Raw genomic sequence first — 13,772 nt, 5'->3', positions numbered from 1 at the left:
AGGTTACAAAACATTTAAAAAACTACTACAGTTTCGTAAGAGTTGTGTACTAGAGGAATGAATCTGTTGTACATTACAAGCAAATCCCTGCACAGTGTCAAACCTACACAAATATGATGGCAACAGTGAGTACAGAAATGATGGCAATGTTTTTGTGCAATTTAGACAGTTTACAGAAGTTTGCCTGTAATCTCTGATTACCAAAATCAAAAAAATACCCTATATTGGATGCCAAGTACTTCCATTTTTGTTGCAACAGTATTGAAACAGGTGTTGACAATATTTAATACTTAACAGGGATGCACAATATTGGATTTTTGCTGATATCTGATTTGCCGCCATTTACAAAATGATTTTAGCATATTCCGACATCGATATTTAAATGAAGTCCAAATGAAAAGCTTCAGTCCTTAAAACACAATTTAAAGCTTCAGTGTAAACATACTTCAGGCCTTAAAAACACACCTTCAGTGTAAGGAATGATGATGAATAAAGAAAAACACTTCAGCACAAGTAAGTTTGTTGGTCCAGCCCAAAACTAAATTGACTTAGCCTTTTTCTTTGTATGGCCAATATTTACTGCTGATAAAGGCAGATTTTTATAGAAAAAATATATATGATAAATGTAAATATCGGCAGATACTGATAATTCACTTTTTAAGCTAATATCTGCCTCTACTAATATAATTTTGATAACATTGTGCATCCATCATTTTTAGAGTATCTTATCAAAGTTTTAAATTCTGGCATCATGACAACCCTACAATGGGGCTTTTCCACTATGACTTTTGGCCTTGCCAAGCCAAACCAAGCCGCGGTGATTTGCTTTTCTATCATCAGTTTGGCCAAGCCAAGCAATGCTCAAATAGTCCTGCAGGGCAAAATTGAGTCAGCCCCACCTCCAAGTGCGCCACGCTGATGTCAAAGAGGTTTGCAGGTGTGATTTGCCAGGTGGATTTACCCCTTCTTCTACTGACACCCCCCACCCATAGTTGTGCACAGGTGGAGTTCCCGAGTGAAATCAGGACGGACCAGGCGCAGATCCAGGATTCCAACTTTTTTGGCACCTACTAATAACAAAAGCCCAACTAGTTTTTTAATTTATTTATTGCTGATAGAAAAGCACTCGGAGAGTGCAGACCTCCACCATTAGCCCTATCTCCCAATAGTAAAGAATCCTTTAAAAAATTCCTGGATCCGGACGGTGATCCGGATCACTCCCAAAATCTAATCAATTCTATGCCATTTTTGACATTTCCTGAAAATTTCATCAAAATCCATGCATAACTTTTTGAGTTATGTTGCTAACAAACAAACTAACAAACCCTGCCGATCACATAACATCCTTGGCAGAGGTAATGAGGGAGAGAGAGAGAGAGAGCAAGCAGCGCTGTTAGTCTACAGTTTGATTTTTGCTTTAAAATGATGTACAGTCAATTAGATCAAACAGTGTAGAGAGACTGAGGAGGGCTCCCTGAGTTTCGTATGGTCTCGGAGGGGGAGGGAGGGGTGGGCTTTTGAGTTTCTGAAGTCTCGGAGGGCAAGGGAGGCGGGGAAGGACAAAGAGTAACACAGAGTCAATAGAAGTAGGCCAAATGGCGACTCGCGTGCAAGTATTTTAACGTAAAACTAATTATATCAATATAACAATTTTGTCCTGTGTCACATCTTGTACAAAAATATATCGATATAAATTAAAATCTCAAGATATCTCCCAGCCCTGTAACACATCATATTTTCCAGATCAAGTATGAGTATGACCACTACTTACATTGTGAGTACTCACCAATGCAGAGGACATAAATTAAGTGCTTAATAATATCATCACTGTTCTTAGAATAATTCGAAACATTTGTTCAACATTTTATTAGACGTTCTTTATCCTGCCACTTAATTTATTAGTGCAGTTTTCATTCTCCTCTGCTTGTGTCATCCTCATTTATGTTTAAATATCCCCAAACTGCATACATGGCCCCAACTTTGACACACTCCCACATGAGAGGCTAACATCATGCTTCAATGATACTGAGTACAATATCTGCGATTTCTTATGAGTATGAGTATGTCTTCAGACTTGATATCAGCATACCTGATACTGTCATCAGTATCTGTGCATCCCTAATTGCTTGGGTTGAAATCAACAGACTACTTTTATCACAACATTATCAGCATAAACCCTTGAGGATTATTTAAAAAATTGTTAAATTGCTCAAAAATAAATTTAAATACTAACTGCCAACCAAACTTCATGACAAACTACTTTTCCATGCTGCAAATAGATTATGGAATGATCATCTTAGCTTTAATAAAATTCATTGTGGAGCTATATAGACAGGCAAATATGTCAAAATACATCCAAAATGGGGTGTGCTAACTGTTTTGATATGCCCTTTAAAACTGCTCTTGAACTCTGAGAAGTTAAATGGCTTCCATTACTTTCAGTAAGTCACTTAGACTAATGGACAAGCAGCCAGTTTGTGAAAGCCCGTCCAACACCAACCAAGTTTGTATTAGCTGCAAATCTTTATAATGTCGAAGCATTTGGATACCCTAAATGTCGACATGCACTTGATGAAACGCCTAGCATTATTGATAGCCTGTCAGTAAGCATGTTATGGGTTTCAACACACTGACCTACCCACCTACTTTCGAGGAAATAACATTATCTGCTTACCAACCTACTCCCCCAGACCCTACATTACTATTATCGTATATCTACACAGAGGTAATGAGATAGCAAACATCCTCAACTACATGTCAAACGCTATCATTAGCCTGCAACCGTTGGTCACTACCAACGGCTGATTAAATCCCTTTAACTGTATTCAGCAGTCACCCTGTTGAGTCAACAGCTCTCCAGTGTTTACACCCCATGTTTAAGAAATGTTTAATCAAACTATGCGAGCAAGCAGCTATCGTTTTAATTTCAAAGTGGTGTTTCGTCCTTTAAGATTATTATTCACGTTATTTACCGAGCCGACCTAGCCTCAACTATGAACTGTTAGCAATAGTTAGCTAAAACTCGACTTTATCAGTCTTTAGTTCGGAGTTTACAACCAGTTGATTTTTTAAAATAAATTGTTTAAACACGTAGCTGAAAACCATCGACGACCTGCTGAACGCATCTTTAGCAGAGGTTTAAATTAGTTAGTTGTGAGTTTAATGAGCTATCGCTAACTCCAGTTCTGTTTACTCTCTGAGTAGCGCTAGCAGGAAATAGCCGGAGCCATGTCGACAAGCTATCTAGCTTCGGTGTGTATTAATGTCTATTTTTTGGCCAAACTTTAAATGTTATAAATTAAATAAGGAATATAGACAACATACATACCAGCTCATTTTGAGTGCTCTTTAATTCCGGTTTCATTGAGTAGTTTTATTATCTTTCGTGGACCTCATCCCTCTCTAGCTGCCAACAGCCGAGCATGAAACAGGAAGTCCGGAGCTAAGCAGCTCGTGCTTCCTCTGAGGAAGTTTTTCCACAAAACAGGACAAGCGACAAAACTTACACCTACCTTTTATTTCGTCACTATGAGTATTCACATCGCGTGTCTAACAGGTGTGTATCTTTTATTTTAAGAGTGAGACCATGTATAATTCCTACTTATTTTATAAAATGACGTGCGCGTGCACGCGCACGGGGAGTACATTGGGCGGGTACACGCAGGGACTGAAGTGAACCGAAGGCAAGTGATATTTTTCTTTATTCAAGTACTTACATAGAAATAACAAAACAATTGCATTACAACAAACTGAAGTGCCAAGTAAACAGGGGAGCACATCTCCCCATCACAAGGATATAGTAAAATTCATTTCAATATTCAGCTCATCATAAAAGGACCTTATTATAAGGTAATAAAAACATGAAATAGGCTAAAGACATCCACAACATTTTAAACAAGACCCCTTGTTTTCTCAAAGAAAAAAAAGCCAACAGAACAGCTATCCCAGTGTGTGTTTTCAATTGTCTGTCTTGAATTGTTGTCAGGTTTATCCCATTTCACCCATTGTGACTTTTATTTTCATGCATAATAAAGAAATGAGCACCACCCACAGTGTCTGAGGGCAGCACTTTGGAACATTTCCGTGCACATGCAAACATGAGGATATACTGCAATGAAAAGGAAACACAACACAACAGAAAACAGTGAGCATCGACTCCATCTGAACACCATAGTGTCACTGTTGAAGACCACAAAATCCCTGAAGCCACCCTGTAGTCCATGAAATGACAAGAGTAGCCTATTATATCTACACGTTATTGTAATCTCTTTAAAAGTGAGGTGTTTAAAAAAAGGTTTATTTTTTAATTGTCACAAATGAGCCCAAGCCTTCCTGTACTGCCTAAGGCTAACTTTCCGGAGACTAAATCAAACAGTTAAACACAAACATTAGCACAAGGCTGCCTTCAACTGCAAGCGGACTGAGGTCACATTTATGATTTGTTGCTTTTGTGGAGATCTCATCACATATTGTTTTTGATCAGCCAACCCTGCAACCCAGTTTGGCACAAAGATGGCTGCTGATATTGGCTCTGATCCAACATGGAGCAAAGAACGAGGATGAGGCAAATTCCAATTTCAGAGTGTTCTGCCGCCCACCTTTGGACAATAAAACATTTAAAAAATTACATAAATTATTGTTGGAGAAGCACAATTAAGAGGGGGCTGATTCTGAATTAACATCCACATATATCTTTAACATTCACACATTACACACAAGGATTATTGTGCAGAGGAACATGGTGCAACCTGTATTGTTGTTGAGGGAGTGGGGTCATATAAATTTTACAAAATCTGTCCTTTACAAAAGTGTCAAACAACAAAAGTGACAAACACAGTGAGATGACACGACTGATGAAATATTGAGTTTGCAAAGTTGTAATTACATGGCTTCATTTAGATGTGGAGATAGTTTGGTGTAGCCTCCGCCTGACTCTGCATCGGTCCTTAAAACACAGCAACATAAACACATTTTTCTCTGAGAAGGAGGCCACATTCTATTTATCATAAATACAGACATCCACTCTCACCAGCAAAGTGTCAAATGAAGAGCACAAAAGAGCATTGTATTTGGTCAAATAAAGTAAGAATTATTCATTGAAAATAAAGGCCAACACCTAATTTTTCTAAGAAAACAACACACATAAACATTTTGTACTTCTCTTAGTCTTGGTTACGCTATATTAAGTGCTGACTTCATGAGACTGTCTGCTACATGATGTTTAAATTAGGGAAATTAACTCAATGCAAAATTTCACTGGTAATATCCCAAATATATATCTCTGAGTCCTTTTCATTTCGATAATAGTGATATGACACAATGTTAAAGGATGGGAATTTTCAGTATGTTTTGTAGCAAGTAGTAACTTGCTTGCTTTCTTCATCTCATGTCATTGTGCTCAGAAAAAGTTTCATTTGTTGCTGACCATTCTTGAAATAAAATAATGCATTTGTATGATACTAAACTTTCGATTTATAGTTGGATGTTACAGGGAGTGTGAACTTTTAAACTATACAAAAAAGTGCAAGGAGGTCTGTTCATTTAAGCATGTAGATGAGCTGAGAAAAGACTCTCTGAGGCCACATTAATTGGAAAATAAGTGGACACTTGCCAGGAAGCCGAGCAGTGAAAACTGGTTGTAACAGGAAAGGGAAAGCATGGCCTTGGAAGCTCGTTTCTGTATGCACTGTGTTCTCTGTGGCACTGCTTTCCTCAACCTTTTTTTTGGCCTTTGCAGTTGTCAGTCGATACTCTTTTTAAGTCTGATTGTTGTGTCTACTGACCAGTACAATACTGTTTTTTTCCTCGCTGATAACAATGCTGATATGAATTCTCTGCCTGGCATACAGCCTACACTCCTTAATAGTCAGAGAGCACTTCCATTAACCACAAATATTGTCTGTCAAAGTGGATGGAAGAAGAATGTTAGTATTGAAATTAAAGATGTATTTGCTGTTTTGACACTACATATAAGGAATCATTCCAAAACTGTTTTAGAAAACGGCACCAAAAATGATAAATTAACAGTAACGGGGAAAAAGTGAATGATCTGCCTTCAAAGCAGCACCAGTGTTTCTGACATATGGGTTACATACTGGGCTTGACAGAAGAAAACAATTCCTGAATTTTAAAATGCAACATTTATCATTCTGCAGTTTAAAAAATGGTGGATAAACTTTATTTTATTTATAATCACAAGTCTAATAAATTAATTGTCATTGATGAAAATGCCCCACCTGAATGAAAAAAGAGGTTGAATTTGCATTCGTCTCACAGTCATAATTAGGTCTTAAAAATAGAAAGTCTTCCTGCTTTGCAAAGTTAATCTATGATAAAATATTGACAAATTGACACTGTGTTGGTCATTTTTGTGCAATTGTTTTACATTTATAATACAATTCCCAGGGTATTGGAGCCATTTTCTTCTGTCAGAACTAAGATCAAGAAGAAACCATATCAGAAAAATACTGGCATTGTGTGCACTTATATAATGAAACCAGAAAAAGATCCAATCTTTTCATCTTCTTTCTGTCTGTCTGGGAATGACTGTTTTCCATACAAGTTAGAAGCTGTGTTGACTGAATAACCTTGATTATAATGGAGGTACACATAATGTAAAAAATCTTGTTTATTTGAAGAAGTGCTTCTATTAACCATTTTAAAGCGTACACATGGTGCAAGTGCTCTCATTCTTTTTTTCTCTTATAGAAGATGATACACCATATTTGGCACTATTATAGTGCTCCAAAATGTTTGGACAACAAAATATTCTGTATTATAACTACATTACTAAAAGCTTGAAAGACACATTCTGCACAAGCATTCAGTCAATTGAAAGTTCTTGTTTATGCAGACATTTGTATTTACATAGTGTGCATGAAAGCATGCACATATATGCACAATTTAATACTGAGTTATGGTGCATTTGACAGTTTAGTACAAAAGTGAAACTTCTACTTTAGCTACCTGCATACATGTTTGTATTCTGTACAAAAACAACAACTCCGTAGTTTACAACTCAGTCTCAGTCTTACTGTATTAAAAAATGTAAACATGGATTTGGACACTTTCTTATTTCCCTTATATTATGCTGCTTTTCTTTTGGCGACTTCAACCAAACTCTTTTTACACTGTGAATGCTCTCATTTACTGCTGGTTTGCAACCCAGTGTCATATATTAAAGTAGTTCAGTCTCTCTAACTGTGCTTTTAGTCATTTGATTTAGGGGTTGGTGCATGTGTCATGAATGTATTGCATATAATTGCTGAACTCAAGAAACTATGAAATGAACATTATTGGTGAGCTTTCAAAACAAAAAGCAACAGAAATTATATCTGGTAGAACCACAAAAAGCCACCATGGAAAAAGGCAACAAAAATACACAGTGTCTCTCAGTGACTACAAATAAATAAGTATTGGCAAAGGCATTGAATGCTGCAGGCATGTTTGTTTTATCAGTACAGGTTACAGGACAGGACATCGGTGTGCTTTGTGTAACCCATTCAGTCGTTATTTCACCAAATTGTGCAGAAAAATGTGAGATCTGATTGCTTGAACTCAACACGTGTGCTAAGCTGATATTACTGCTATGTTTGGCAAATGTCAGGCACAATAATAAGAACAAGGTTGGCTGTATTACCACAATACATTTGGCACATTCTTTAGAAAAAAAGAACATTCAAATATAAAATAAAAAACACAACACCTCAACAAAAAAACAACAAAAAGACAGTCAAGTGCCACTAATAAGGTATCCATGACAGTACACAAATATAACCAATTGCACTTTTAAACAGCCTAATAAAATTAATGCATACCTCTCAGACAACTCACCCTTTAACTATAAGCTCCACTGTATTTTTGTCTGTTTGACCCCTGTGATGGATTCAGGCTTCCTTCCAATTTAGAAATTCTTGATAAAATTTACAAAAGTGTATCCACACCAAACCTTACAGATACACAGTGGCCTTTTGGACAGAATGTGCCATGGTGCCCTTCTTTGTGTTGGCACTGTGTTACAGTAGCTGAGGCTCTCTTTAACTAAAGGCATCCATCTCAAAATAGAAGGAACTGATAAGAGCAGGCGATGTAAAAGAGAGGAAAAGAGTCACCTATTTATCTCATAGTGGACGTGGTCCTGTCTTCCTTTAGTCTCTCTGTGGGGCATGGTGAGAGTCCAGTCCATGTGCACACAGTGACGGTCATGATGTCCCCACTGTCGGCCCCCCACAGGAGCTGGGAGGCGAGCTGTGGCTCCCAGCAGCCCCACTGTTCTTATCAGTCGGCTTCTTGTCCTTCTGTTTCAGGTGAACCTTTGCATGTCTCTTTCTCTCGTCACTCCTGGCAAACTTGCGTCCACAGAACTCACAGGAGAAGGGTTTCTCCCCCGTGTGCGTGCGGATGTGCGTGGTCAGGTGGTCGCTCCGGCTGAAGGAGCGCATGCATATTCTGCACTGGAAGGGTTTGTGACCTGTGTGGATGCGGAGGTGACGTGTGAGCTCGTCTGAACGCGAGAAGCGTCTGTCACAGTTCTCTGCGGGACAGGCGTGCGGACGTTCGTGGACGGGGGTTTTGCTGGGGCGGTTGGGGTACTTCCTCGGCCGGATGGGTTTGAGGGTGAGAGTCTGTGGCGGTGGGTGGTGCTGAGGAGGGTGCTGCTGCCCGCCGATGAAACCTGGGTGAATCTGCTGCTTGTCTTTGAACGCTCTGATGGTCTCCAGGGGGGTGATGGGTGGAGGGTTGACTCGGATGGGGTCCATTGTCTGGAAGGGCTTGTGCTCCATCACTCCAACCTCCCCCTGATGATGGAAAAGGTTGTAGTCAGGGATCATGGAGAAAAGGCTTCCATCCATGGGGGCTTTGGATGTGGAGTGATAGTCATTGCCAGGGTAGGCGAGCGCCGTGCTGGTGGCCGGGCTGTGGTGGAAGGAGACCTGGTCCTGGTACAGGTCGCCGCAGGTGGAGTATGCAGGCAGAGGAGGACCGTATACCTGCTCCATGTCTGATGTCTGTCCGCCCATGCTGGCTGCGGAGGATGATGTCTGCGTCGTTACTGTGCCAGGTGATGGAGAAACGCCCAGGATCCCCGCGCTGACGAGGCTGATGATGTTGTTGTCAGAGCACCAGCCGGAGCCACCGATGCCACCTGACGGAGGGGTGTCAAAGGCAAACTTCCCCAGATAGGTGACAGTCTGCCCGCTGCGGTTGGACTGAAAGCTGGATCCATACTGAATCTCTGCTGATGTCTTCTCACTCCCCATGCCCAGATCCATGATATTATCTAGATTAAAGCAGAAATAAAAGATATGTCAAGAAGAGTTCAACAAAAATACAAACTACAATAAATTAGGAGGGAAATCCTACACAAGTGACACTGTGGCAGAAATGATAAAAAAAAATCTAGAAAATTCACTTTATCAAGCTGTTTGAACTTGAAGTGACGGTCCTTAGTTTGCCCAAAATTCAAGTTTCCTGCATGTCTCTGCAATAGTTTACCAACAAGAGCTGAAAAATAAAAGAAGTCCAGTGGAGTTCATAAAGAAATGTGAGCGCTGTCAGACCTGTAAGTTAAGTGAGTGACTGCTGCATGTGAGACAGTGGTGTCTCTCTCTCTCTCAGATCCCACAAGCCCTCATAAATCAAGACCTAAACACCCCCTTTGATCCAGTCATTGTGTCCCTCAGGAGGACAGCCAAACTGAATGGCAAGATCTGATTTCTTTACAGCGGGGAGGATTATAAGGCAGACGCCACATCTATCACGCTCAAGGATTCAAAACACATTTGCAGCAAAGAACATCTGCACATAATGGGGGTAAAATTTCACGTGTTTCCTTTCCAGTCTCTGCATTGGAGAGCTTAACACTGCTTGCACAAATTTCCTTGATATTTTAATTGTACAGAATGTTACACTTCACACTGAAGACACACACCCTCACACAACTTATTTTCAGAGATGATATTAAACCTATCAAATGCTTAATGGGGATGCATTTACGTACTGATCGTGCTGGTGGAGCTTAATGTGAGACATTTAGAGAGATTTCTTTCTTAAACAGAAGTTTAAACAGACGTCTTTTTTTTCATTTGCAGAAAATCACACACAGGGGTGCTCATATATTCACTCCCAGTAATTACAGCCTGCTGGAATTTGGCTAAAGGCGAATCATAATGAAACAAACAAAAGCAAAATTACATATATTTCACCATCCCTTTAAAAACGTGACATATAGGAAGCGTGACACATGTGGCATGAGTTTGAAAGCATGGATGACATTTAGAGAAGAAGCCTGAGCTGATATTAATGTTTTTACTGAAATGATTTTGAGGTAATTTGAGCAGTTGGATATTTAAACAGAATAAAGGGCATTGAACAGTTTGTTTTAGAGGTCAGAAGTGAAGAGCAGAGCACACACCTGCTCTACCTGTACAATCACAGCGTGGCACTCTTAAATATATTTATTTGAGCTATTAAAAACAGCACATCTGCAAAAATTACATGTATCTTCTTTTGTGTTAATTGTGGTAATTTTGAAAAGATCAGACTTCATTAAAAAACAATCAGCTGCACTTTTCCACATCTCCTTTCTCTATTTGGAATCATTCAGTTTGTTTAAAATCTCCTGAAAAAAGATGACATAAAATACATTTTTCCCGTGCTTAAAGTGGATATAATTCATGTTCTTGCAACAGGATTATTTTAAATCACATATAAGAAAGGAAACACACTATTTATAAAATCTGGCGCTGGGAAAATATATTGACGCACGCGTCCTTGGTGAAAAGGGGAATATATTTCGAGTTAATTCAAACTGCTGTGTTTATTTAATTTGGAATTAAAATTATTTGAATTTTTAGGATGTAAAATCTGATCTGTGGCCATAGCATCACTGCTGATGTCCTTAGCTACACCGGGATATTGGGATATTTTGCGCATCACTGACCCATCACCTCAGAAGGTGAGCCCGGACAATTAGTGATTGATTTAATGCCAACACAACCCAAACAACAAAAGTCATCTTTATGAATGGAGCGGAATTAAAAGGGAATTTACCCTCATATGGAAATGTACAAATCCATATCCTCGGCCTCGTGGTGTAAAATGTGTCAGGGGCCTAGCGTTTAAATATGTTTCATATAGGGAAAAGCAGCCACACACACGCCTACTGAAATCCAATCTGTGACATGTTAAAGAGTTGTGAATGAAAGTCATTGTCTAAAGTAGTTGACCCGTCTTTTCGCGTGGATATCAGGAGAATTAATCCGTGCCATTTGCGGTTTAACCACTTTAATTAGACACGTTTTCTCAGAACCTACACATTTCAGTTTCAGTCAGAGCCGAGCGCGTTTTTAGTGCGTAAAAGAGCCACATTGATTTTCTCAGCCGCTCAGATTTCCTCAAAAACACAGGTCACATTATGATATTAAGAAGCGCTGTAAAAACACTGGGGTTTGCTTGAATTTAAATAACGTAAATATTTTTAACGACTTTAAAAATGAGTCCACTCGCCCTTTTTCACGGTGCGCTTATTTTTTGACATTTCGGTCCTACGGAAGGTGCTGAGGGTGAAGCAAACAAACAAACCGATTATACAGTCGACCCTATGAGAAGTGATTTAAGAATCTGATTCATGACAGGTACTGTTACACCTGATCCTAAAAAGTACACTGTACGGGGAATCTGCCTTTGTGCGCAACAGCCAGAGCGCAAACAGGTGCTCCATGCCCAGAGACAACTGTTGCCTCGCGCACGCCGTACTTTGCAGCACTTTAACGAAAACACACACACACACACGTTCGAAAAAAAGTAGAGTCCACTCTTACCTGTGTTCATCTGTGAGTAGTGGTTAATAGATTCCGTACTGGTGAAAATATTCATAGACGTCGGGATGTCCTCTTCTGGGTACAGACTGTCAGGGATCGTGTTTATTAAACTGCTCATGGTAAGAGGGAGCTTCTCCGCTAGTTTCCCTGTCATAGCAGTTAGATTCAGTCCGACATTTATGAGGGACAACGCGCAGGTATCCAAGGAGCAAAAAACAGAAAGGCGAGTGTTCTCAAAGTGGAAAACACAGGTGAGGAAAAAAAAGGAGAGAGGAGCAGGGATGGATCCTGTTTCTGTAGCTTATCCAAGTATCCCGCGGAGGACGAGCAGCGCCGGGTCTCTCCTCCTGTGTGATCACGGGCTATTGTTGTTATTAATGTGATCACAGTGGAAGCTGATGGGCTGCTTGTGGGGGAATTTGAAGTCTGTGAATCAATGGAGGAGGTGGTGGTGGTGTTGGTTGCACAAGAGCGGCTCTACTTGCTCTATTGGAGCTGGATAGGGGACTCCAGTTTGCCTGTATTAAATAGGGGGATGGAACCTTTGAGTGACGTAGATGACCATATATGGACAGAGCGCCCAGTGCAAGGCTCTCCGCGCGTCAGTCGGTGGAAACTACAGTGAAGGCAAAAGGCTCCGACGGAGAGATAAAGTTGACTAAATCTTCATGGCACCTCCAGCAGGGTCCTTCTTCTGGGTGAGCCGGTGGACCTCCTCTGTCCTGTTTGTGGAAAACATGACAGGCAGTTATCTTTATTGTTGTCTTGTAGACTATCAGGCACACTGGGTGCTGTTTATACAACAGTGTGAGTTAGTAGAAAGAGAAATAGAGCCCTTCTGCTTCGTGAAATACACGTTTGAAACGTCATTTGTTTTTCGTAGGGGTGTTTTGGTGGTTAACTTTGAAACAACTTTTCTAATTAATTCACTGACTTTATAAGTGTTTTAGTGAGCATGGGCTCTCTGTGCAGCGTAGACTGCTTCTAAACCCTCTCCCCATGCAGCCACTCTCACAAAGGCCGTAATTGACGGAGTTAATCGCTTGTAAATATTGCGAGCTCTTTGTAAATCCAAGAGGCTTGCTTTGACTTGGAGCCCAAATGACCGCTTAAGTGGAACTCCAAATAAGGCAGTGTCCGGCCCCGCCCCTTTCGTGTCCGTATTTGGTTATGTGAGTTCCGGGTGAAGTAGTAGTGGAAAAGTGATCGGAAGCCACAGACGCTCAGAGATGACAGTGGACAGCGCGTCATGGATCACTATTTCACCAGTTTGACAACTTGTGAAAAAAAATAGCACCACTGGTTGCTTCGTTATGTTTCTAAAAATCCCCTCATGAATCAGGTTACACAAAAAGAAGCACACACAGCGTGGGACTATTCTCGTGTATCACTTTCACATAATAGTTTAGTGAGGATTTGGTGTGAACTCTACCTATTTTCTGCTGTGGCTGCAACAACATAAAGCACACACAGGCCTCTGCAAAAAAATCACAGGAAATATTGAATGAAATGTCAGAGCTTGAATATTCAGACCTGAGAAATTAATAGTACCTCAATGAAGCAGAAGTGTAAACAGAGTGTGTGGGAGAATTAGTCTGAATCATGCTCTGTGTTTAGGGGGCTTACACAAACAGAGCAGCCAGTGATCCTGTGTGTCTCATTACCACAGGCAAGTCCTCAGTGTATACTGTGAGTGCTTTATGAGGAGCAGACGGACCAGCGGGCACAGCAGACACAGTCCTCCGGGCGTCCTGTACCTGCAATCAGCAAAACGAGACAACAATCATCCTGATGGACTTGATTCCAAATTCATCACTTTTTTTTTAGTCAAACCACTTTCTATGTTGACTTCATCATCTGCCTCATACTGACTCACTCCATTCGCACATTGGTCCAGGTCAAAAGGCACAAGTTAAATTTGCCAAAAACAAGATGTGTTTGAGCTGAGCT

General features: G+C 40.3%; 2 protein-coding genes across 3 annotated transcripts in view; both read right to left on the bottom strand.

The window, feature by feature from the left end:
• The window catches only part of bin3 (bridging integrator 3), a 46,083-nt gene extending 42,614 nt beyond the window's left edge, over positions 1 to 3,469 (bottom strand). Inside the window, exon 1 of the mRNA XM_041788517.1 lies at positions 3,329 to 3,469. Within this exon, the coding sequence (XP_041644451.1) occupies positions 3,329 to 3,336 (8 nt within the window). The 5' untranslated portion in view covers positions 3,337 to 3,469. The remainder of the gene's footprint in view (positions 1 to 3,328) is intronic.
• Positions 3,470 to 6,827: 3,358 nt separating this feature from the next.
• egr3 (early growth response 3) lies at positions 6,828 to 13,509 on the bottom strand. 2 transcript variants are annotated; one of them, XM_041786497.1, is made up of 3 exons: positions 13,449 to 13,509; positions 11,823 to 12,544; positions 6,828 to 9,280 (listed from the first exon to the last, which is right to left on the bottom strand). In XM_041786497.1, exons 2-3 carry the CDS (start codon positions 11,974 to 11,976, stop codon positions 8,202 to 8,204), a joined length of 1,233 nt encoding a protein of 410 aa, XP_041642431.1. In that variant the 5' UTR covers positions 11,977 to 12,544; positions 13,449 to 13,509; the 3' UTR covers positions 6,828 to 8,201. The 2 variants fall into 2 exon arrangements, with proteins under 2 accessions (XP_041642431.1, XP_041642432.1); XM_041786498.1 differs by lacking the exons at positions 11,823 to 12,544; positions 13,449 to 13,509 and adding an exon at positions 9,413 to 9,482.
• Positions 13,510 to 13,772: the final 263 nt, after the last annotated feature.

Source organism: Cheilinus undulatus, linkage group 5 (genome assembly GCF_018320785.1).
Source record: "Cheilinus undulatus linkage group 5, ASM1832078v1, whole genome shotgun sequence".
Classification (NCBI taxonomy): domain Eukaryota; kingdom Metazoa; phylum Chordata; class Actinopteri; order Labriformes; family Labridae; genus Cheilinus; species Cheilinus undulatus.
The sequence above is the reverse complement of the archived record's forward strand: the minus strand, read 5'-3'. Positions and strand labels throughout refer to the sequence as shown.